General features: G+C 44.3%; 1 protein-coding gene across 4 annotated transcripts in view; it reads left to right on the top strand.

Moving 5' to 3' along the window:
• cd226 (CD226 molecule) overlaps positions 1-26,831 on the top strand; it is a 108,878-nt gene that overhangs the window by 67,949 nt on the left and 14,098 nt on the right. For 3 of the 4 annotated variants that reach the window (XM_038810078.1, XM_038810077.1, XM_038810075.1), the window contains exons 2-4: positions 3,525-3,857; positions 8,694-9,038; positions 18,138-18,218. In XM_038810078.1, coding sequence (XP_038666006.1) covers positions 3,617-3,857; positions 8,694-9,038; positions 18,138-18,218 — 667 coding nt within the window. In that variant the 5' untranslated portion in view covers positions 3,525-3,616. The remainder of the gene's footprint in view (positions 1-3,524; positions 3,858-8,693; positions 9,039-18,137; positions 18,219-26,831) is intronic. The other variant, XM_038810076.1, reaches the window with a different exon arrangement.

Here is a 26,831-nt window from a genome sequence, read left to right on the forward strand (position 1 = left end):
TTAACAGGGATATGGGTGGGCTTTCCCATTTAAGGGCCTGCCCACCTCACCGTAAAATCACCTCTGGGTCAGGTTGGGCAGGATCCCAGGGGAAATCCCATCATGGAATTTTACACTCCCTCTCCCCGCCTCAGAAATCGCTAATGGTATTGTAAACTTTGAAAAATATTTGATATGAATGAAACAGTAAGGGAAAGTGACAGTTGTCACTGTTCACGGAATATGGTTTAACATTGCATTCTCCTTATTTCTTGTGGACAATTTGAAAATTAACTATGAGAGTAGATTCTAAATAAGAACTTGGACATGGGTAATTAAATGGTAGAATGAGGTAACGCATTGTCATTCAACCAGTACAATCTAGGTTTGAGTTTAGCCATGATCATTGTTGGCTATCAGTGTCCTGGAACATAGAACATTACAGCGCAGTACAGGCCCTTCGGCCCTGATGTTGCGCCGTCCTGTGAAACCCCTCTAAAGTCCCTCTACACTAATCCCTTATCGTCCATATGCCTATCCAATGACCATTTGAATGCGTTTAGTGTTGGCGAGCCCACTACTGTTGCAGGCAGGGCATTCCACGCCCTTACTACTCTCTGAGTAAAGAATCTACCTCTGACATCTGTCCTATATCTAGCTACCCTCAATTTAAAGCTATGTCCCCCCGTACTGAACATCACCATCCGAGGAAAAAGGCTCTCAATGTCCACCTTATCTAATCCTCTGATCATCTTGTATGCCTCAATGGGTAATTCTATGTAAACTGAAAAGTTACTCGATTCCTTTTCCTATGAGTAGAGGATAAGCTGCACGGAAATGCAATTACTTTGGCTCTAATTGCAAAACCTCAAAAGCTGTGGTCTAGAAATACAATTTTCTTGATAATTACTTGACTGGATAGTGTAGAATACGACAAACTATTTCTTTTTTAAAATAATTTTTATTAAAGTTTTCACAAAATATCAACAACAAAATGGAAAAAGAACCCCATAGAATTAAATACAAAACAAAACAAAACACCCCAGTACCCCCTGCCCCCTGTACATAAATAATAAAAACTATTTCACCTTGTTCAGAGCAGTGGGAGCAGAGGACACTGCCGGCCGTTGAAGGTAGCAGATTCAAAACTAATGTGCGGAAATAATATTTCCTTGAGTGAATTGTCAATATTTGAGACAGACTCCTTAGGGAGATGATGTGAGCAGACAGCGTTAATAATAATAATAATCATCGCTATTGTCACAAGTCGGCTTCAATGAAGTTATTGCGAAAAGCCCCTAGTCGCCACATTCAGGTGCCTGTTCGGGGAATTGAACCAGCGCTGCTAGCCTTGTTCTGCATTATAAGCCAGCGCCCACTGTGCTAAACCAGCCCCTTTGATTATTCAAATGCAGGTTAGATTGATTCCCTTTGTAACATAACATTTTGGAAATAATATGCAAATAATTTGAAACATGACATAAGAACATAACATAAGAACTAGGAGCAGGAGTAGGCCATCTGGCCCCTCGAGCCTGCTCCGCCATTCAATGAGATCATGGCTGATCTTTTGTGGACTCAGCTCCACTTTCTGGCCCGAACACCATAACCCTTAATCCCTTTATTCTTCAAAAAACTCTATCTTTACCTTAAAAACATGTAATGAAGGAGCCTCAACTGCTTCACTGGGCAAGGAATTCCATAGATTCACAACCCTTTGGGTGAAGAAGTTCCTCCTAGACTCAGTCCTAAATCTACTTCCCCTTATTTTGAGGCTATGTCCCCTAGTTCTGCTTTCACCCGCCAGTGGAAACAACCTGCCCGCATCTATCCTATCTATTCCCTTCATAATTTTAAATGTTTCTATAAGATCCCCCCTCATCCTTCTAAATTCCAATGAGTACAGTCCCAGTCTACTCAACCTCTCCTCATAATCCAACCCTTTCAGCTCTGGGATTAACCTAGTGAATCTCCTCTGCACACCCTCCAGTGCCAGTACGTCCTTTCTCAAGTAAGGAGACCAAAACTGAACACAATACTCCAGGTGTGGCCTCACTAACACCTCATACAATTGCAACATAACCTCCCTAGTCTTAAACTCCATCCCTCTAGCAATGAAGGACAAAATTCCATTTGCCTTCTTAATCACCTGTTGTACCTGTAAACCAACCTTCTGTGACTCATGCACTAGCACACCCAAGTCTCTCTGCACAGCGGCATGCTTTAATATTTTATCGTTTAAATAATAATCCCGTTTGCTGTTATTCCTACCAAAATGGATAACCTCACATTTGTCAACATTGTATTCCATCTGCCAGACCCTAGCCCATTCACTTAACCTATCCAAATCCGTCTACAGACTTCCAGTATCCTCTGCACTTCTCGCTTTACCACTCATCTTAGTGTCATCTGCAAACTTGGACACATTGCCCTTGGTCCCCAAATCCAAATCATCTATGTAAATTGTGAACAATTGTGGGCCCAACACGGATCCCTGAGGGACATCACTAGCTACTGATTGCCAACCAGAGAAACATGTTGTATGCTAACTTGCTGGAAAGGAATAGATGACTTTGGGCCTCTGCGGGTGAATTTTATTGGGCCTGTGAGAACAGAAAATGTGGCAGATGGGGAGACTTAGTTCGGTGGAGCTGAAATTTTAGTTACCCAATGGCGGGTTGCAATGCAGAGATTAAGTCAGCGGGCTGGCAATGGTAGTTTAGGACTCACACCATCCCATGGCGGATTTCCTAATTGTAATATAATAGCACGTCATGAATATTCAGTATAGTAAAACCCTTTGAAGTTAAGTGCTACCTCATGGCACCCGATTCACATTCATTTAAAGTCAGCCATTGTGTCTGAGGTCAGTAGTTTTCCTTGTTAAACTCTGCGATACTAGGGAGGATGGGAAAATCTCTGCCTGCTAACTACTAACCCAGTTCCCCAGCTGAATATCTTCCTACTGTTCTGAGTACCCAATAAAAATAAATAACAAGTAATCTAATGAACAAAGTAACGGCCATCTAAGGGGAGCACTACAACAAAAAGACAAAACTTTAAAGGAAACTCAGCATTCTAAATTGAAACGTCACTTCTGGGGCTGACTATGGACTCCTGTGGAACCCACCAGTCGCTGAAGGCCTCAAGTGGACACCACATGTTCCCTCTCCAAGGATATCCGGTCGCGAGCAGAACCGAAGAATAGGGGGAGACAGTTGGGTCTTGGGTCTAACAAGATTCTCTTTATGTATGCTTTCAGTCCTTAATCAAACAATGCTTGTGCATCTTTAGCAACATAGTCCACCAAACATTAAACAAAGTGAACTAGATGGAGTTTTGCCTGCTTCAGTCTTAAATTCCTAGAATTGTCTGTGATCCTTTGAAGCTCCATCTTGGAAACAAGTCAAAACCATAACTCTGTCCCTGTCTCTGTTGATATATTTGACCTGGTGCTACTCGATGATGACATTATGAAGCATGTATCATAAATATTATGCTTTGAAGCCTTCCTGCAGTAAACTTTTAAAATCTTGATATTTCAGATGTGACTTGTGAGGAGTACCAGAATGTGGACTCTACAATTAAACTCCAGGATGTAGTCGTGCTGAAATGTGCATATCCGCAGACAAGCAAGATGATCCAGTTGTCGTGGAGGAAGAACGTTGATGGTGTGAAGCACATAGTTGCTGTGTATAATCCCTCCCGCGGAGAGCACATTTCCCCTCTATACCGTCAAAGTGTTTCATTTCTCTCATCGTCCACTCGTGGAGACATAGAGTTGAGGGCAACCACTGCAGATGAAGGCTGTTATCAGTGTTCCATTGCCACTTTCCCTGAGGGGGCATTGCTGAAACAAGTCATAATAATAAACCCAGGTAAGTGACTATGCTTCAAACCATAGCACTGGACCATTTTACAGTGCTGAAGGAAACTATTTGGTTCATCATATCTGTGCCAATTCTTTGTTCAAGTAATCCAAAATTAAATTCTATTGCCCAGCCCTCACCCTTTATCCCATATCTTCAACTGTTTCAAGAACTTATCTAATTATCCCTCAAGAGTTGCAATGGTCACTGCCTCTACCACTGTCTTTGCCAAAATATTCTATGCTCCGACAACCTTCGGTTTAAGGATTTTTCCTCACCCCTCTCCTTCATCTTTTACTAATACTATTAAATTGATGACCCCTTGATACTGACTTCCAATTAGAGGGGATGGTTTGTTTCTATTGTTCTGTTACCAGCTTGCAGAATTTTAATAAGCCTCTGTTACGTTCCCTCTTTGCCTTCCAAGCTCCAGTGAAAATGGTTCCAGTCTTGATTTAGGAGCAGAACTAGGCCATTTGGCCCATCACCTCTGCTCCGCCATCTGATCATGGCTGATCCCATCCTGGCCTTAACTCTACCATCCTGCCCATTCTCCATAACTCTTCAAACCTTTACCAATTAAATATCTGTCTAACTCCTCCTTAAATTTACTCACTGTCCCAGCATCCACTGCACTCTGGGGTAGCGAATTTCACAGTCGCAACCCTTTGGGAGAAGTAGTTTCTCCTCAACGGCGTTTAAAATTAGTTACCTCTTATCCTAAGAATATGACATCTCGTTCTAGACTGCCCCACAAGAGGAAGCATCCACTCCACGTCTACTTTACCCATACCTTTTAATCATCTTGTGTACCTCAATTTGATCTCCCCTTATTCTTCTAAACTCTAGAAAGTTTAGGCCGGATCTGTTCAATCACTCTTCATATGAGAAATCTCTCATCTTGAATCAACCTAATGGACCTCCTCTGAACTGCCTGCAATGCCACTTTGTCTCTTCTCCATCGTTTCCCATCCAATTCTGATGAATCTACACTGCACACTTTGCTGCTTTAATATCCTTCCTCGGATAAACGGTACATTGCACTCTAACTGTGGTGGTGCAAAGTCTTGTACAACTTTATCATTGCTTTTCTGGTCTGTTCTTCTATATACACAACTGAAATTAGGATTTGGAATCTTTATAGTTTTATCCAGCTGCATATAATTCTGGGAAATTATTAAACCCGTCAAGGTCTCGGTACAACCACATCATTCAGTGTATTTTTAAACAGTGTATGCACTCATTTCTTGTTTTTCCTGTCGGAATATATTGTCTCACATACGTACATTAAATTGAATCATCCCCTGACCAGCTTTTACCTTTAGCTTGTATTTGTTGGCTCAAGTCTTTCACAGTCCTCAATATTTGTCAATCCCCATATTTTTATGGAATCAGTAAATTTTAATTGTGATACCTGTACCAGAGTATGAATTGTCTATAAACTAAGAACAATTATAGAGTCATTATTGACTCCTGGCATATGCCACCCCCAACACTTCTGCAATTCATGCAAGATCCATTTACTGTAACTTTATTTCCTGTTCATTTGCCAACTTTCTATCAATGGTATCACATTTTTTCTCCCTCCTTTCGAGATGACTTATCACTGTCTTACGAAAATTGACACTCGCAACGTCGACTGCATTCTCTTTACCTGTGCAATCAGTCACCTCGTCAAAGCACTCTATTAAATTTGACAAATGTGACTTGAATTTAATAAATCCTTCCTGTCTTTCATTCGCTCATGTGTTGCTCATCACTTAATCATTTTATTTCAAATTATGGTTTCTAACAAGTGAGACCATTAGCGTTAGATTAACTGATATATAGTTATCCTATTTATCCTCTGCTGCACCAGAAATTTTACATAGGCTACTCTTCAGTGCCATTTGCATATTATTGGAGCATTAAAATGTTTCGACAGTGCCACTACTCCCTCTCTCTCCTTTGACCTCTTTCCGCTGCATGGGCTGTGCTCCATCAGTGGTTATTCAGTTTGGCTTTAGCTAATTTATTTTAGAGCGAGTTGCTCTCCTACAGTTCTCTCTAACAGTTATGCCATATTTTCTTGCGCACTTTCATTTTCACTTGCCCTATCGTTTGTAAAGTTTCTGAAATACCATCCCCAGTTAGTTAGCTTCACTTGGCGCTATCGCCTTCCTATGAATGTTCTATCACTTCCTAAAAATTGTTTTCCACTTCTTCCTATAACATCTCCACCTTTATTGATAGTTCCTTTAAACCCTTCTAATCTCCTTGTTCACCTCACCAACATGCATACTATATTTCATGATTTTCTTTAGTATTGGAAATCACAATTGTATGACTTAACTAAGAGAATGTTTCTGAGATTGAATATGCAAGTGGCCATAAATTATGTATTTATATACATATTTTTAATATTTACAGCACTAATGTATTTTATAATATGGCGCTGAGTTATACGTATCAGTGGATTCCTTGTCTCATTCGTGGTTTGTGCTGAGTTGATTGATGTCAGCCAACATGCCGTTGGTGCATAGTAATCACCCCTAGGAACAGGAGATGAAAAATGAACAAGAGTTCATAAGAGTTCAGTTGAAATTAACCCAAATTAGGAAATCAGTAAGTGTGAATGTTGGGTGTCAGCAGAAATGAAGCTGCAATGACCTCAAATATCAAGTTGCTGGGAAGACCAATTCCTGTTTGCAGATTAGACGTGAATCATTTTGAGATAACATATTCTCGGCAGCTAGTTAAGTTCCATGGTTTTATTTATAAATCGAGTTGAACCAATTAATGAATATACCAGGGTTCCTTTTGTGCATTTTGTTCTGCCTTAAAATAATGGAAAATGCAACATAATTTTCAATCAGTAATTGCTACGCTGGATTCAGCAGGTATCAAAATGTCTGATCACCCTATTGTCGCTTTCGATACACATTTGAATTGTTTACCTCTCCAGTATATTATTGGTTCTGTTCAGCTGTGTAAAGCTCAGTCCAATAGACTCCAAAGTGTATTCGCCATCCATTTTAATTTCTTTCACCTTCTCCTAGTTTTATGTGCAAAACATAATAAACTATCTATCAGTCAGAAACAGCAGCTTTTTCTTGCTGAGATCTCTCCTGCTTTGGTGTTAGATATTTGCTCTTCCCTTTTCATTAACCACCACCATTTCTAGCAGTTAGACTATTAGCATTAGATTAACCGATATGTAGGCCAGGATTCTCCGTTTGGGAGATTCTCCTGCCGGAGGTGAATTGGAGTGCAAATCAGGAATGAATTCAATATTCCTCGGCATGCAAATTTATGCATGGCGAGGAATACGCGGGATTCCCTCAGGAATCCCGCTATCTGACCGCCCGCTCAAATTGTCCGATACCCTCACAGGATTAAGATGTTTTTCTGTTGAATGAGTTTCATGAAATGATATTGTAGATCACTTGTAAAGAATTAAAACGTTGCAGATGTTGGAATCAAAGGTTTAATTCTATCTTTACCCAATGTCCAGCACTGCCCATTAACATGAATATTTGTCTGTAATATTGTGGCAGACACCAATCTATTTAGTTTTAAACAAACTAAAATAGTTGTTGTGAGCATGTTAAGAGTTGTGAGTGCATGGCTGAAAATAAGTCATTTTAAATAATAATCAACTAGTGAAGCATGCATTAATTAATCTATCTATATCTTAAAGCACTCTTGGGCAGGATTCTCCGACCCCCCGCCGGGTTAGAGAATCGTCGGGGGGGCGGGCGGCGTGAATCCCACCCTGCCTTTCCGATGCCAGCTGCTGAATTCTCCGGTGCTGGTTTTCGGGCGGGGATCACTCTGCGCCGGTTGGGGGCTGTTGGCAGTGCCCCCCCCCCCCCCCCCCCCCCCCCCAGCAAATCTCCGGGCCCCGATAGGCCGAGCGGCTGCCCGTTTTCGGCCAGTCCCACTGGCATGAAATGGACATGGTCCCACGCAGTGGGACCTGGCTGGTAGGCTGTCTACTGGAGTCCTCGGGGAGGGGGGGGGGGGGTCTGGCCCCGGAAGGGGGGGTGGCGGCCCCGGAAGGGGGGGGGGGCGGCCCCGGAAGGGGGGGGGGCATGGTGGCCTGGGCCGCCATCGGGGCCCACCGATCTGCGGGCAGGTCTGTGCCATGGCCATAGGGGCACTCCTTCCTACACGGCAGCCTCTGTAGGGCTCCGCCATGACCGGCACGGAGAAGAAACCCCCTGCGCATGCGTAAGAACACGCCAGCGGTTCTGCGCATGCGTAGGACTCCAACCCCTCCGGCGCGGTCTAGCCCCCGGATGTGTGGAGGATTCCACAACTTCCGAGTGGTTTGCGCCGTTCTTGGTGCCAGCGTCGATCCATCCCGCCGATTGCGGGAGAATCCCGCCCCTTATGTCTAAGGGTGCTTTCTATCTCTACATTGGTAATGAGAATTGCCCATGTAAACTTGTTACAGTGTAATTACAGTGGTGACACCTCTGTGCTTCAGTTCCCCAGCTCCTTGACCTGTACTGCAAAGATCTTGACACTCCAACTAGCTCTACTTTTCTGCTGCCAAATTGCTGAACATTTTTATCATTTATGTACAAATAATATAAATTCAGCATATCATGTGCAAATAAACAGAGAATGTATGACTTTAAAATGGGGAAGTGAATGGTATCTCCGTGCTTTCGTCCACTTATGGCCTACCTTTTAAACAGTGTGTCTGACGAGAATAATATCGACAAAATATATTTCAAGCCTATGATACAAAGGACTATTAACCATAGCCTGGAATGTGTGAATTTAAAACACCCGTGGTCACTTCAAGCCTACTTATCTCTGACCACTGTCACTGAAAGTATGTTGTGCTTTCTTTAGATACTTTTAAAGAGAAATTTTCCAGAGGTCAGGCGGCAGACACCCACGTGCTACTCATACCGAGGAACAATTTGACCTTATCCTGCGGGTATCTGAATGGGGGCAAAGTTATACAGCTGACATGGCAGCGAGTGGCGGAAGAAGAAATAAACATGATAGTCAACTTCACACTTTCGCAATCGTTCATCAGCTATGACTACAGGAGGAGGCTCCAATCTGACTCCTTGCCCTATCAAAACCTGACCATACAAAATGCGACAACAAACGATGTGGGAACGTATTCCTGTCATGTTGTCACGACTAATGGAAACTGGACCAAAACCTTTGATGTTGGAATGGAAGGCGGTAAGCTAGTTATGTGCTAATATAATTGCCTCTATTTTTATCCTATTTTGTAATTGCATTTTAACCCTCCCGCTCCCTGAGCTCCAACTCCTCGATGGCAGGGATCATTCCAGAATATAACTGTGGTTTCTGGCTCTAATTTACCAAAGATCCCTACAGAACTGAACCCTGTTTTCATGAGAGAAAAGAGGAATGATGAACGATGTGATCCAGATTATTTTTTAAGTGCTGTGAGGCATGGAGATGTAAGCACGTCATTTAACCTCCACCGTGAATTCAAAACCAGGGGAAGAAGGATAAAAATAAAATGCCTCAAGTGAGATGAGAGATGTTAGAAGTTATTTTCTCTCTCCGTGCAGTAGTGGATGGGTAGGATATGATTGAAGGTTAAAGGGTAAGCACAGACTAAGAGAATAATATACTCCTTGAAACATGAATGTCTCTATGCTGCTGGGGCCAGCGTTGAATGGTGAAGATGTGAGAATGGTTGGATAGCCTGATTTTATTTTTGCAGTATTACCTTTGATAGCCAGGGAGACATTTTGTGGAATTATCTCTCAGGCTGTACAGCCCAAGTGTAGATTGTTCAGTGTCTGAGGGAGGAGCACGTTTGTTGGACTGAAAAACATTTCAAAAATGCATGCTTTTTAAATTTCTTGTTAATTTTACTCCCCCCATTCTCTTTTGGTTGATGTGCCACGGACTGAGAGAATGACGAGATACACTGCCTCCTGACATTTTAAAATCCTGGCCTATAATGAACGTTGTGGGGACCATCTGTGAGTGGCACAGGTCAACTACCACCCAGTTTCCCTCTTCCCCTGGACGCCATCTTGTGATTCACTGTGGTCCCCATTGGAGTTCAATTTAACTTAAGCTTTCCTTTTGTTCATACAAAACAATCCCAACGTTCTCTGGATTTAAAAAAAATATATATTTATTCCGACACAGTCAAAAATATACACAAATAAAACCCAATATAAACATAATGCAAACGTTTATCAATTTTCTCCCTTTTCTCCCCTAAACTACCACCCTCCCCACCCCCACGACACACCCACTGGCAACAAACAAATCGTCAAACGGACAGAAAAAGCCTCCACCATGCATAAAACACCTCCCCCAACCCCCCAAGCACAAACTTAATTTTCTCCAGACTTGAGAAATCATATAAATCCCTCAACCGTGCCGAGACCCTCGGTGGCGCTGCTTACCTCCAACTCAATAAGAATCGCTGCCGGGAAATCAAAGAGGCGAAGGCCACGACACCCCCCCCCCCCCCCCCCGGCAAACCCAGCAAACCCAGCAGTTCCAGCAAAACTGAAACCCCAAATATCGTCACCACAGGGCAAGGCGATATCCTCACCTCCCACTTTTTCTGACAAGGTCTTGAATACGACTGGCCAGGTACCCCACAACCTCATGCACCCTCGGAACATATGAGTGTGATTTGCCAGCCCCCTCCCACATCTTTCACATACATCCTCCACCTCCGGGAAAAACACACTCATACGCGCCTGAGTCATTTGTGCCCCAGACACCACCTTAAACTCCACAAGGCTCATCCTAGCACAGGACGAGGTCAAATTGATCCGGTGCATTATTTCACTCCAGGCCCTACCCACCCCAAGCACAATCCCCAATTCCTCCTTCCACTTCTGCTTTATCCCCTCCACTGGCACCTTCTCCGTTTCAACCAACAACCCGTAAATATCCCCAATCCACCCCACCCAGCTCATCCGGTGTTAACAACTCATCCATCAGCGTGTGCTTTGGCAGCTGAGGCGACGATGACATTCGTCCGTGCAAAGCCCCGAAACTGAAAATATCTAAATTCACTCCCCCTTGGCAATTCAAATTTCTCCTGCAACTGTACTAGCCCCGTGACCCTCCCCTCAACAAAAAGGTCCCTTACCTGCTCTATCCTCTCCCTGCACCTGCTCCCGTACATCGTGTCCATCGCTCATGAAATAAACTTATGCTTCCCACGTACTGGGGCCAGTACTGACATACATTGTACACCAGGGGTGGGCAAACTACGGCCCGCGGGCTGCATGCGGCCCGCCAAAGGTCTTTATGCGGCCCACCAAGTCATTAAAAAAAAATAATTAAAAAAAAAAATATTTTAAAAAACATTTTTTTTTAAGGTTAATGGGGGGGGGGCTGTTGGGTTACTTACTGGTATAGGGTGGATACGTTGACTTGAGTAGGGTGATCATTGCTCGGCACAACATCGAGGGCCGAAGGGCCTGTTCTGTGCTGTACTGTTCTATGTCCTATATGAGGCTCCCAGAATCATAACCGGGTGAAGTAATTATTTTACTTAATATACTATGCGGCCCTTTAAAATTGTGAATTTCTGAATGTGGCCCTTGCACGGAAAAGTTTGCCCACCCCTGTTGTACACTAAAGTGCCGCCTCAGCTGATTCCAAATTTTGAGAGTTGACTCAATGACGGGACCACCGTAGTGTACGACCCCGGAGAAACCTGGTCAAACATGGAAATCCAGAAATTGTTATCACTCTATAACACCAGAAGGTTTCTGACAATTAGTGTACTTTTCTCCAGCTGGTGAGTTTTTGAGGTCCCCCCTCCCCACCACCCCTCTTCCTCTAGCCCGCCCGCACCCCCCCCAACCCACCTCCCCCCGGCACCCCAGATGATTAGCTCAGCCGGCTGGACAACTGGTTTGTGATGCGGAGCAACGACCACAGCGCGGGTTCAATTCCCATACTGGCTGAGGTTATGCATGAAGGCCCCGTCTTGTCTGACCCTCAGGTTAAATCACCACCGTTCAGCTCTCAAAGGGGAGAGCAGCTTATGGTCCTCTGGGACTGTCTAGATATTTACAATCATTTGGAAACCAATAAACCCATGAGCACATCCACTCTTCTGCTTTTAGTTTCACTTAATAAAACGACTTTAAAAGTTACACCTTGTTGACTGGGTTTTCAACTGTACACTAAGTTCACAATTGATGTTAAACATTCTTAATGGCCCTGAATAAATAATTTTATATTTGTTGAATGTCAAATTTCCATATTATGTAAAAAAAAATAATTGGCCATTTCAGAGTCTTAATAGGTCTGAGGACAGGCACATTGTGGGCAACTCACCCACTGTACCTCATATTATTGGGACTAAGCCAGAGGCGGGCAGGAAGGCAACCCTCTCTCCACCCCCGCCACGTTTATGATTTTTTGCTCCTATCCATGTGCAGATCCCAATCATTTAGTTCACTATCTGTAAAATAAATAAATTAATTAAAAGTGAAGCCCTGCACTGGTTTCTACTTCCTAAATTGCTGCCCCGTGAGATTATATCAATGAGATTCTTGGTGAAATCACTGTTGCTGGATGCCTGGCAACCCCTTTGACTTGAGGCATCAGATTCAAATTCTCGGCACAGAGATCAGCAAATCTTTGTGGGCTCTTCCTCTACATCCAGCGGCCAGCGCCATTCTTTCCCTGCTGACTTCAATACCCAGCACACTACTTACAGACCTTCATCAGAGCCCATAATCCCATCAGTGCACAGAAAACCCACCACAAGAGGACATTGCTGCAAGAATATTCCAAAGTGCGGTTAGTAGCTTCAGAAGTAATTAATCATTCTGTTTTTTAAAAAAATTGCTTTGAAAAGCCTTGGCCAAATTTGTCCATCCCTTGCCTAACAAACAAACATGTTTTGCAAATTTAATAACTATTCGAAACATTGCTCGCAACTGACCTTTGTGTCTGAGTTCTCAAGTAAAAATCAAAAATATACTATTATACTTTTTAAAAATGTAGAACGGAGTTTAATGACCTCACACATGGTTAAAAACGTTTTCTATGTAACAATTAGCTGCACATCACTTCAAGAGAAGGATAGAATGTAGGTCAATGAAAAATGATTTCCAACTGATTAAGATTTAGAATATATTTGTCCTGTTCTCCTAGATTTTGCTCTTAAGCTTAAATATTCGATATTCCCCGTCTTTGTTAAAATCTCATAATGAGTTACTTATCAGCAAAGAGCCATCCTTTACTGTAATTAGCGATTTTTCTTCCTAATCTTGCTTGAGCATTCTTATCCACAATACTAGGCCGCATGTGACAGTGCAGACTGTTAATAAATTCATGGAATACAACAAAATGGGTTTGAGCCAAAGGAAAAGTTTAATTTACATGTTCACTGCACTTGATAATTTATACTTTACTTGGGGAATATATTGTCAGGGTAGAATATTAATCAAAATAGTATTCTGTCCTAACAATATATCAGAGTCCAAAAGATTACAATTTCTGTATGATCATGCTGCAAGGACAGACATCTCTGGATTCATGATTTCAAAACGGCCCCTTATCGCTTGTGAGGGCACTGCATTTTGTTTTAAAGGTACAGCGGTCCTGAACACCTATCACTGATGCTGGATTGTGCCTGTGATAGCCCTCGTCCTGAGATCTGGTTTTAACAGAGTAACTAGGGGAGGGTGGTAATGGCACAGAACAGAAAGGAATGTTGAAGGAGGATTGCTTTTTTTTTTATAATCGCTTATTGTCACGAGTAGGCTTCAATGAAGTTACTGTGAAAAGCCCCCAGTCGCCACATTCCGGCGCCTGTCCGGGGAGGATGGTACGGGAGTGGTTCAAATAGATGTTCATACAAAGACTTTGTCAAGGGGCCAATAATAGGCTGGAACGCAAGGGGAACTTGCAGGGAACAGGCTGAAACAAGGATGTAAGCATTTTTTTCAGGCCTTGGCAAGGCACTGTGGAACCCTGCTCGCCAATGCAGGAAGTGATCGGTCGCCATTTTCCAATTTCTTTACCCCCTCGATGCGACCCCAGAATCCTCCCCCCAAGCCCCAATTCACCTTTTGGTGGCCAGGCCACTGTAGCCCCCCCCCCCCCCCCCCACCGGGGCCGGATCCCCCCGCGCCCCCCTGAGGACTTACCTAGCCGGCCTACAAGCCAGGTCCTGCCATGATGGACCATGTCCATTTCATGCCAGCGACACTGGCCAGGAAACGACGTCCGCTCGGCCTATCGGGATCCGGAGAATTGCCGGGGGGGGGGGGGGGGGGGGCGGGCGCTGCCAATGGCACCTGACTGGCGCAGTGAGATCCTCGGCCCCGCCCCAAAACCGGCGCCACGGAACTCGGTAGCCGGCGATGGGGCGGCGGGGCGAGATTCACGCCGCCCCCCAGGGATTCTCCGACCCAGTGGGGGGTCGGAGAATCCCGCCCTTGTTCTCTGGATATTTGTCAGCCTGGTTCTGAGCTGAGTCAATGTTCACACATAAATACTTAGAGCAAGGATCACTGTGTAGTGATGAAGGTGAGAAAGCTTGATGAATCCTTTGTTTGATAACATAGGGATCAATTCTAGTCTCCCAACCCCAAGCTTATCGGGGATTAACTAACCTACCACACAGAGAACTTGCGACATTTCTGATCAGTAAATGATACATTGCCCACTGTAGAATTATGGGATTCACCTGATAAAATCTAGGAGCTTTTTTTTGTGCTGCAGCTGCATTCTTTGGAAAGTACACCTCGGGCGAAATTCTCCCCTACCCGGCGGGGCGGGGGGTCCCGGCATAGCGGAGTGGCGCCTCTCCGGCGGCGGGCCTCCACAAAGGTGCGGAATTCTCCGCACTTTTAGGGGCTAGGCCCGTACCAGAGTGGCTCTCGCTCCGCCGACTCATGCCAACGGCCTTTGGCGCTACGCCGGCCGGTGTCAGGGCTGGCTGAAATGTCTTCATCGGTCGGCGTGAGTCCACGCATGCGCCGGAGCATCAGCGGCCGCTGATGTCACCACCGGCACATGCGCGGTAGGGGGGGTCTCTTCCGCCTCCGCCATGGTGGAGGCCGTGGCGGCGGTGGAAGAAAAAGAGTGCCCCCACGGCACTGGCCCGCCCGCCGATTGGTGGGCCCCGATCGCGGGCCAGGCCACCGTGGGGGCACCCCCCGGGTCCGATCGCCCCGCGACCCCCCCAGGACCCCGGGGGCCCGCTTGCGCCACCAATCCCGCCGGCACAGAGGTGGTTTAAACCACGTCGGCGGGATTGGCCTGTCAGTGGCGGGACTTTGGCCCATCGCGGGCCGTAGAATCGCCGCGGGGGGCACGCCGGCGGCAGGGCGTGATTCCCGCACCTGCCGATTCCCGGGTGGCGGAGAATTCTGGCCACGGCTGGGGCGGGATTTACGCTGGCCCGGGCGATGCCCCGACCCTGCGGGGGGTCGGAGAATTCCGCCCCTGAAGTGAGAGTTATAACAGGCGCTACACACACATCAAATTCTTTCTAATTGACCCTCGCACTTTCATAAAACAATTGATTATCTTTTGTATCTGAAGATCAGATAATAAAAACTTCAGCAATTAAAGCCTCACTGTGCAACAATGTTACACATTTGGTTAAATTTTAAAGGAACTGATTGTAAAATGGGATGATGAGTTAGTTGACAAGATTGACAGAGGTTTGCACTGTTGCCTCACAGTGGCAGCAACCCGGGTTCAATTCTGGCTTTGTGACTGTGTGGTGTTTGCACGTTCTTCCCGTGTTTGGGTGGGTTTCCTCTGGGTGCTCCGGTTTCCTCCCACAGTCCAAAGATGTATGAGTTTAGGTGGATTGGCCATGCTAAATTTCCCCTTAGTGTCCAAAGATGGGCAGGTTAGGCATATTGGCTAAGAGTGAGCCTCGGTAAGGTGCTCTTTCAGAGGGTCTGTAAGAGTCGATGGGCTGAATGGCCTCTTTCTGCACTGTAGGATTTTTTTTTTGATTCTCTGATTCTATACAGTCCTGCTCCAATGGAGCATGTTCTGTGTTCTGAGTATAGGTTTGGTGTAGGTCCCATCAGTTTAGATGGAAGGGGGAATGTATTGTGAATGATATCACTGTGGCGAAATAGGTCTTAGCTTTGACTGAAATTTTAAAGGATTGTCATTGCTCCATCTTAAAAAACTGGTATTGGCCTATATTGAGTCCCTGGGAGGTCTGGATTAAATTTCCTTTGTACTTTGACAACATGTGTCTCTGGAGTTCAAAGCTAGCTGGCCAGCTGCAATGCAAATATCCTTCAACACTATTTTGCACTGAATGCTGTGTTGTGTCGAACATTGATCCAAGCCGGATGTGAAAATGAGTGCGTTGTTACCCAGTAATTCAGAAAGCCAAGCAGTGAAGGATAAAACTGTTCAGATTTCTTTCTCAACATTGGGGTTTATTAGAACACGCACATTTTTTGGCACAAGTGGCTACTACAGAAGAACGTGTAACAATTTCTAAGGAATCAGATGAATTTGTAGAGAGCGTCTGAGTGAGTGGCAGGGAAATGAGATTAGAGAGCATAGGTCTACCTGAACATAGATGTGCTAAGTCAACTGTGCTTTTGGCAGCCTGGTTCTGAGTTCAGTCAATGTTGCCACAGACAAACTTGTAACAGGGATCACCTTTCTAAGTATTTATTTACAGAGATATATATTACAAGCATGCATCTCCAAACACAACAAACACAGTTTCAGTCTAGTCCTATTAGTAGGAGCACAAGTGACTCCCTAGTTGATGACTACCACCTGCATACAATTAAATACAGTTAACATGCACCAAACTGTAACTTTATATATTTTAATTTGTGCAGATACATGGGCTTCTGGGTTGTCAGCAATATTAATATCAAGAATATTTCAGAATATTGTTTTCAAGCCTACTGAATAATTAGATCTCTATTGTGAATTAAGGTTTTGGAGTGGCCTTGTTTTCACAAGGCATTGTTAGTTTTGAGCTCAATATAATAAAACTCTTTATCTGCTTGGACTTTGAAGAGAAAAAGATACTTAAATCTTTAAGATATTAGCATTAAATAATTCTGTCACTGTCCATCTACCTTTGTCATGGGGGACCATGGATTCTGAGCAGCAGCTTAATGTTTATTGCCAGAAGAATCATAGAATTTACACTGGAGAAGGAGATCATTCGGCCCATCGATTCTGCGCCGGCCCTTGGAAAGAGCACCCTACTTAGGCCAGTACCCCCTATTCCCGTAACCCAGTAACCCCATCTCACCTTCTGGATGCGATGGGACAATTTAGCAAAGCCAATCCACCTAACCTGCACATTTTTGGTTGTGCGCCGTTTCAAGGGTTTGCTGAAGGAATGCAGTTTATTTTAAATTGCCAATCCAGTTGCATGTGTTGTAAATTACTTATTGTGTATATTAGTTTGAATCTGCTAATCCTTCTGTGAATCAGCTTATTTGTAGATGTATCTGAACACTGGTTTAATCCATTATAAAATGGTCCCCAGACGTGAATATTTTATACTGTCTCAAGTGACAAGGGTTGTCCAGGACCAATTCACTGCGATCAGGTTCATTTGTTAGATTTGGATTGCGTGGAGTGCGACAGAGGGTAAATTATGTGGATCTCGGCAGGTAAGGTGGGTGGCCTGCTCATGGAAACTGGCACATTGCTATTTTTATGAGATCAAAGCTGTTGGAAAGAACCGGAGATGTACGAATGATACATGGTTAGACAAAACAGGGTCTTGTAACCTCAGTTTGTGGTGAGGGTAGAACTTGTCACAACCACGCTCTGAACAAGGCGAGTCACTATCAGCAGGAAATCATACACTTTAACACGCTCTGTTACCTGTTTTGCTGTAGCTTTCACAAAGAAATATTTGACCTTTTGTTTTTGTTTTAATCTAGTAAAGGGCTTCGTTGCAAATATAACTATGTTTTTTTTCACATTCTCTTTAATATCAGCTTGTTCGTCTCTATAAGATCCTATCATATATTTTATATTGTTGCCTTTATTTGAATGCAATCAGGTTATCTCCAGTTAAACTTTATTTCCACTGACGTTCTTTGGGCTCAGTGATGTTTGACTTGCGAGGAAGTCTCATTTGACATGTGGTTGCTGGCTGATTGACATTTGTAGCTAATGTTCTACATTTGTTTTAATCAGATAATAAAGAAAAATGACTAAATCAACTAACACTTGCATTTTCTGCACTGTTCCTCTAGCAATATATACTTACTAATTCTGGCCTATAATTAGGCCCATCATTTTGGATAGAATAGTTACCAGTTCCACTGTTTCCTTTTATACAAGAGCAGTCAGATGTCCCACCACCAAGAATTCATGCCACAACCCAAGTACTTGCTGAAGGAGCGAGCTACCCATCAAAGGCAGGTGAGTTCTCGGTAGGGACGCATTGTTACCAATAAATGTTTTAGGGTGGTATAGACTGTGTTGCATCACTGTGTCGCTGGCACATGTATGTGTGTGTTGGAAAAATGCAGTGCCTAAATTATACTCAATTCCAGTTTGATTGAATGTAATCTGATTTGACAGGAATGATCACAATCTACGGTACATTGCATAGACAAGACATGTCCATAGGGCAGTGATATATTCCATATTAGAAATATTTATCTCTTGGTATTGGTTTATTTTCCTGAGAACACTGAAATTTTCATAATGAATGGAAAGTACGAAATAACAGAATCAATCCCATAGAAGCAGAACATATAGTGGTTCAGTTAATTAAAAATATATATACTTTTATTAAAGATTTTTCATAATAAAAACAATAATATGAAACAGTTAATACAAGAACACAATAAACAATCAAGAACCCATACTAATGTAACTCGCCCAACATAAGACCATAAGACATAAGAGCAGAATTAGGCCACTCAGCCCATCGAGTCTGCTCTGCCATTCAATCATAGCTGATATTTTTCTCATCCCCATTCTCCTGCCTTATCCCCATAACGCCTGATTCCCTATTAAACCGAACCCCTTAACAACTGATGGTGACTAACTTTTTGAAAAAGGAAATGAATGGTTAGAACCCATTTACTGACCCCCCTAATGGTGTACTTGACCTTCTCCCAATGCAAGAATAGCATGAGGCCACCCAACCAAGCCAAGGCATTGGGCGGAGTAGGAGATCTGCACCCATGCAGAACTCGTCTCCGGGCTATTAATGGGGCAAAGACGAGGACATCCGCCTTCACCTCTGTCCGTAGAACTGGCAAGTCTGAAAACCCCATGGCCACCAACGGACATGACCCCAAATCAACATCAGGAAAGAGACCCAGAAGCTCACCAACTTGGGACAAGACCAGAAAATATAGGGGCCTGCGCAAGTAAAACAGGTAATGAATCACAAGGAGTCATTAAACATATCTAAAATTAGAGTGATCAATTGTTCAGCAAACCTTTTATAAAACTCAATGGGGAAGACATCAGGATCAGGGGCTTTACCCGGCTGCATCAATCCAATGCATTTCTTAATTTTCTCTGGGCCCAACGAGGATTCCATCTCAACCCGCCTCTACCCCCCCCCCCCCCCCCCCCCCCCCCCTCCCCAGGGGGCTCCGGTCTATAAAGATTCCAATAAAATATTTTGAAAGCCTCATCTGGGTGGAAACCAGACTGCCGCTCGAGTCCCTTATCTGCACAAACGCCCGGGAAGCCTTCTGCCGCCTCAGCTGATGAGCTAAAAGGTGACTGGCCTTCTCCCCGTGTTCATAATACACCCCCCTCGAACATCGTAGCTGGCTCACCGCCTTACTCGTTGTGTCTGTAACTTCTTCCTGCTCGCCAGCAACTCTGGGGTTGGGGCAAGTGAGTACTGATGGTCCACCTCAAAGATAGAGTCCACCGGCCTCTGCTGCTCCACCTTCACAGTCCTGTCCATGTGGGCTTTGTAGGAAATTATCTCCCCCCCACTAATAACCACCTTAAGGGGTTCCCACAGCGTAGAATGCGAGATAAACTCAATTTAATTAAATTTAATATATTCCTCAATGGCGGTGGACATGCGATTGCAAAATCTTTTATCTGCTAACAATGCCGTATCCAATCTTCATGGCGGACATTGGGATGGACCAGACTCCACATAATATAGGGCAAGATCTGAAATTACAATCACCGAGTACCACGGCCTCTCTACAGAAGAGAGGAGAGACCTATCTACCACAAAAAAAGTGAATGCTTGACTATACCTGGTCGACATGGCAGAAAAAAGAAAAATCTTTATCACCTGGGTGTATAAAACACCAGGGATCTAGCCCCCTATCTGCTCCAGGAAAACCAATAACACCTTTGCCACCCTTGATGGAGTCAGAGATTTGGACATGGAAAGATCCATATTGGGATCCAGCATACAGTTTAAATCCCCCTCCAAAATTAACTGATATCAATCCCAGTCAGTGGTGGAGGCTAGCACCCTGTTAATAAGACCCGTATTGTCCCTGTTTGAAAGAGTATACATTAACCAGGCGAGGTGCTCGCCAAAGACCCACAAACAATAACATGTCTACCATTGGGGTCCGACAAGAACTTAGCGGCAGAAAATTGAACCTTTTATTGAGTAAGATTGCTGGGCCCTACCGTCAAAGCCCAAACGAAAAACGTGTTTCATCCATGCCTTCAACAAACTTGTCTAGTCTCTGACCCACAAATGAGTCTCCTGCAGGAGCACCACCTCAGCATTTTTGCTTTTAAGGTGAGCAAATACCCTCAACTTTTTCACTTGGCCATTCCACCTCCTGACGTTCCAGGTGACGAAACTCCTACCCTCCTCGATCTGGAGTCAGCCATTTACACCAAGAGGGAGTGTCCAACGGCGACATAGAAAGTACAGCAACCAGAGCCACCCAAGATGGCCACCAAACCCACTAACAAGACTAAACAAAGAAAAATTTGAAGTCACCATCAGCAAACTACCCCTGCCCTCACCCCCCCCCCCCCCTTCTTCCCCACCCTTGAATAATACCACACCCAATGTGCATACAAAAAACAGGAAGACAAACTGATGTGACCATCAATTCACGAGACACGTGCTTTAGGATGTGAACAGTGGTTTTAATCAATTTACAACAGAGCCAGCCTGTAACACAATGAACTCCAGATGAACTGGTGGCTGGCTCTTCGGCATCATCCTTTATACATCAGCCTAGGGGAGGAGCCATGGGTGGAGCCAAGGGTGGAGCCCAAGTACAAACTCCTGTACATTCCCAGTACAACTCCCCCTAGTGGTAGGGCAACGCAACTGCTCATATGTCGAGCTTACAGTGACATGGTATAATATATATTACAGTGTGAATTACATTCACCACACAAACCCAAAGACCTATTTCAAATAAAATTAACTCCAAACGAAGCAAAACACGAAGCTCATGATCTAAAGCAAAACTAATATAACTGGCTGCAGTCACCCCCACTGCTCCGCTGCCCTTAGTTACCTCTTCGGCTAGCAGGGCGGCTCTTGTCCAGAGTGAAGAAAAATGCCATCAGAAAAAGGAGCCAAAGTATAAAGAACCCCTTAAAACATAATACTCCAACAGGGAGCAATATATTTTCACAACAGTTATGGCAAACAGAATAAACCCCCCGACCCAAATCCAACAAACATTCAACTCACACAAGAACATGGAAATGCAAACAAGAACATAGGAACCCCAACAACTTCCCATATTCACATGCACATGCCCAACATCCAATAAACCTAAAAAGCCACAATCAACCCTCACCCAGCCCATGCTTTTTAACAAAAGAATTTGCCTCATCTGCAGCATCAAAAAAATAGTCTTTCCCCTCAAAAGTCATTCTTAACTGCATTGGCTACAACACCTCAAATCGGACTTCACTTTTATACAGGGCGGCTTTGGACTTGTTGAACACCTTCCGCTTCTTTGCCAGCTCCCCTCCCACATCCTGGTAAAACCTGATGGCGTGGCCTTCCCATTTGTAATCATAATTTTGCCCATCTTTTTCCTAAAATTTATGAAATTTCACTATAACTGTTTGCAGTGGTTTGTTAGGACCTGGCTTCCGTTGGAGTGTTCGTTGGGCATGATCAAGATCAGGAGGGAACATGAGTCCACCTTCCCCCACCATCTTCCCAAATATCGTCGCAAAATACTGTGCGGTGGTTGGGCCTTCCATCCCCTTTGGCAACCCACAACACGGATATTTTGCCTCCTGGAATGATACTCCACGACCTTCAATTTGGCCATCAGCACTTTATTTGCCTCAGCCATCAGTGATATCTCTGCTTCCAGAGAGGCAATCTGGTTGTAGTGCCTCGAAAGAGCCACCTCCCTGTCTTGCCTCGTAGCTCCAAGTGCTTTTACCAACTCATTGGTCTTCTCCAATGCCAAGTGAGTGGGAGCCATCGACTGGCGGAGGCCCCCTGACACTACCCGCCTTTGCTTCTCAAATTCCACTGCCAAGACGGTGGTAAGCATCTCGGCCGTTAATGGAGTTGCCGGAGTCACAGAAGCTGCCTCCGCCATTTTCTCCACTGGCGAGCACCGAGAAGCCTCCGATTCTTTCGACGAATTATCGCTATTAGGCTTCTTCCCCATGGTCTTCCTGGGCATTTCCCTGATGAACGCACCTTATTCTCTTAAACAAGTGGGTTTTTGAAAAGAAATACTCCCAGAAACTGGGCAAAAAAGGCTAAAAAAGACCGTCACCTCGTGGAAGCCACCTCGTGCACGTCTTCCCCCTACATACCGCCACCTGACGTCCCCAGTGGTCCAGATACTGCAGTGTTTAGGTTACACATGAACATCCTCCCACATTAACTATTTTAAAATCTTCACACCTTGCACTATTCCTGTGTTCCTCTATTTTCAACAAGCTTCTCTTTAAATTCATCAATGCTATTTGCTTCAACCATTCAATCTGACGTGTAGCTCCATATTCTCACTGCGCTGTGTGTAAATAAATTCCTGTTAATTTCTTTATGTGACCTGGTTGTGGATACTACTTATTGATGCCCATTTGCAATCTGGAATTGTACAGTATTCACAGCACAGAAACAGACCGTTTGGCCATATTTATACTCCACATGAACTGTCTTCACCTTCCTCCATCTAACCTTATCAGCACATTCCTTTATCCCTTGTACATATCTGCCCCACAAAAGCACCTATGCTATTCACGTCAACCACTGAATGTGGTAGCAAGTTCCACATTCTAATCACTCTCTCTGCGTGAAGAAGGTTCAGACATGAATTGAAACAGTTTCTCAACATCCATTCTATCAAACCGCTTCATGATTTTACAAATACCCTCCGATTCTCCTCACCATTTTCTAGAAGAGAGAGCCCCAGCCTGCTGAGACTACCTTGAATATAGCCCCCAACTTCAATCCTGGTAACAGCCTTTGCAAATCTTTTCTGCATTTTCTCCAATGCTTCAAAATCATTGGCAGAACAGCACAAGTGAAATGAAAAATGAAAATCGCTTATTGTCACGAGTAGGCTTCAATGAAGTTACTGTGAAAGCCCCTAGTCACCACATTCCGGCGCCTGTCCGGGGAGGCTGGTACGGGAATCGATCCGTGCTGCTAGCCTGCTTGGTCTGCTTTAAAAGCCAGCGATTTAGCCGAGTGAGCTAAACCAGCCCCTCGTGTGGACGTGTACAAAGGAAAAGCTGACGCGTAATTGCAAAAATAGGAGTAAATAGAGAATTTAGGAAGAGCTACTTCACAGAGAGGTTAAGGCATAAACATTGCTAAGGAATGCCATCAAAGAAAGTAGTGTAAATGAATAAAGAGCAATGGAAAACACAGATCTATCAGAATCTGTGAAGAGAAAGAATGGATTGATGTTTTGGATGGAGAACTGAATACACTAAAATTTAGGGGTAATTTACATGACTAACCAAAATATAGAGAGAAGAGCAGAAAGCAGCTAACAGGTCCATGAGTACAAATGGCTACCTAACGTTACAAAGGGGTAGATAATAGTCTGTGAGCAGATATTTATGTCGCTAGCAAAAAGATGAAAAGCTCTGGGTGATATACAACGGTCATCTCAATCTGGTTGGGAAAAGGGCTAAAGTAAAAGGTATGTAGAACAATGTATTGGAGTGAGGAACACTGGCAGGATAAAATGAGAGATACCTAAAGTTTGGAGTTACTAAGTTGTTGTTCAAATGAGAGGACCACGATGCACCATGGAGAAAAATGAGATGCTGTTCCAGTGTTTGTGCACAATTTGGTTGAGACGGCATAGACTGAAACATTTGAGTGGCCTGGGAGAAGCAGTAGAGATAATGAGCTACAATCATGCCAGGATTATACCCACGGACAAGATATGAGCAGCAAACAGTCAAAATTTCCAAGCCTCCCCAGTATAAAGGGCTCTGCACTGTGTGCAGTGAGTAGCATATGCTAGAGTGGAGGAAGAATTTGTAGCTCTGATTCACGTGGAAGAGGTGTGTGGGTGGGGGGGAGCGGGGAGGGGCTGGATCCGGTTCAACGGTATCAAAATAAGCAAATGGACACTCGCTGAGGTTGTTTGGGGAACTGCTTCGGCAGAACACCCAGAAGTGCGGGCGATGAAAGAAAACATTAGTTTGAGAAACAGCTAGACATCTTTCTGAAGAAAAGAATAACAGAGTGCTACAATGGGTGAAAGGGTGCATGGGTGGGGATTGAGGTCAGTGGAAATGACAGTAGTGTTGTTGGGTTAAACGATTGTTTTCCATTCCTAAAATCTACATTCACAGCTTTTTACATTGCAGTCCAAGGTTTGTAAGGGAGCCAATAATTAACAGGAAAAACCTTTTAGAAATCCATCATTCCACTATGAAGCTCAGTAATTTACAACATGATGCAAGAGTAGGACAGAGCTTGTCAGCACAATATAACTCATATTGGTGACAACTAAAGATACTAACCAATTAATAACCCCAGTGCTGTTCACTTAAAGAAAAGAATATTATTTCATTTTGATTTAATAAACTATAAATGTCTAACGGCACAAACTGCTGTATGAGCATTGCCTTTCAATAATTATAAGGAAACAAAGAACAAAGAAAACTACAGCACAGGAACAGGCCCTTCGGCCCTCCAAGCCCGTGCCGACCATGCTGCTTGTCTAAACTAAAATCTTCTGCATTTCCTATTCCCATCCTATTCATGTATTTTTCAAGATGCTCCTTAAATGTCACTATCGTCCCTGCTTCCACCACCTCCTCCGTCAGCGAGTTCCAGGCACCCACTACATTTTGTGTCAAAAAACTTGCCTCGCACATCTCCTCTAAACCTTGTCCCTCGCACCTTAAGCCGATGTCCCCTAGTAATTGACCCCTCTACCCTGGGAAAAAGCCTCTGACTATCCACTGTTTATGCCCCTCATAATTTTGTAGACCTCTATCAGGTCGCCCCTCAACCTCTGTCGTTCCAGTGAGAACAAACCGAGTTTATTCAACCGCTCCTCATAGCTAATGCCCTCCATACCAGGCAACATCCTGGTAAATCTCTTCTGCACCCTCTCTAAAGCCTCCACATTCTTCTGGTAGTGTGGCGACCAGAATTGAACACTATACTCCAAGTGTGGCCTAACTAAGGTTTTATACAGCTGCAACATGACTTGCCAATTCTTATACTCAATGCCCCGGTTAATGAAAGCAAGCATGCGGTATGCCTTCTTGACTACCTTCTCCACCTGTGTTGCCCCTTTCCCTACCTGCATTAGACCTTCCAAAATGCATAACCTCACATTTGTCTGGATGAAACTCCATCTGCCATCTCTCCGCCCTAGTCTCCAAACGATCTAAATCCTGTTGTATCCTCTGACAGTCCTCATTGCTATCCGCAATTCCACCAACCTTTGTGTCGTCCGCAAATTTACTAATCAGACCAGTTACATTTTCCTCCAAATCATTTATATATACTGCGAACAGCAAAGGTCCCAGAACTGAGCCTTGTGGAACACCACTAGTCATAGCTCTCCAATCAGTAAAGCTCAGTTGAGATCCTGGGTGGGATTCTCCGATACCCCAGCCCCGTGTTTTTTCTGGCAGCGTGCCGCTCGCTGGCAGCAGGAGTCTCTCTTCCCATCACTTGCCAATGGGATTTCCCATTGAAACCACAGGGAAACCCACAGGTGAGGGTGCGCTGCCAGTGGGAAATGAGAATCCCAATGGCTGGAGAATTCCGGCCCCTATCTTGCTCAAATTGAATTCTTATCAAGCAAATGCAAATCTGAATGAAGAGGATTCCTGGACATAATAATTGGGACGTTTTGTCCACATATTTGCCAATAGACTATCACATACATTCATTTTGCCAGACCTAGGGTGCGATCTAACCAAAAGAAAAAAAAGAGTCCATTTTGAGTGGGAATGGAGGGGTCGTTGTCGGCGCTTATAGTGGCAGGGATGACCCCACTCTCTTACGGCACTCTGTTTTTTTTGGTGGCCCAGCAGGGAATGCCTTCCTGAAACCGCACTCAGTCACATTTTCTGCTTTGAGGACCTCCCCTTATCACTTCCCTCCTCAAAAGGCCCACTCCGTCACAATGGCAGGGCTGATATCGCCTAATCAAAGTCACTGATGACATTCTCTATGACTACAATTGTTATACTTTATCTCTCAACTTCCTCATGGATGGTATCTTGAGCAATCCTGAGGTGACCATGCATGGGTAGGAGAAGGAGTCTTTATAGGATAAGTGCCAGCTATTTTGGATGCAATAGTATTGAAACCAGGCAGGAGCATTGTTATGGAGGTAAATGATTGAGGAGTGTGAAGTGATTGGCTGTGTTGAAAACCATGACAGAAATAGGTACAAATAGAGAATGTTGGAGATGGCTTTACAATTGCAATGGTTTCAATATATTCTAGGACATTTACAATAGTGGGGAGGTTTGAGGTATGGTGGTAATTAAAGAGGATAGAAGGATTGAGATTGAGCTTTTTGAATTCTGAAGAGTCATGAACGCCCTGAAACATTGGGTGTGATTTTCCTCCCCTACCAGGGCATGTTTTCC

The sequence above is a fragment of the Scyliorhinus canicula genome, chromosome 10, assembly GCF_902713615.1.
Source record: "Scyliorhinus canicula chromosome 10, sScyCan1.1, whole genome shotgun sequence".
Taxonomy (NCBI): domain Eukaryota; kingdom Metazoa; phylum Chordata; class Chondrichthyes; order Carcharhiniformes; family Scyliorhinidae; genus Scyliorhinus; species Scyliorhinus canicula.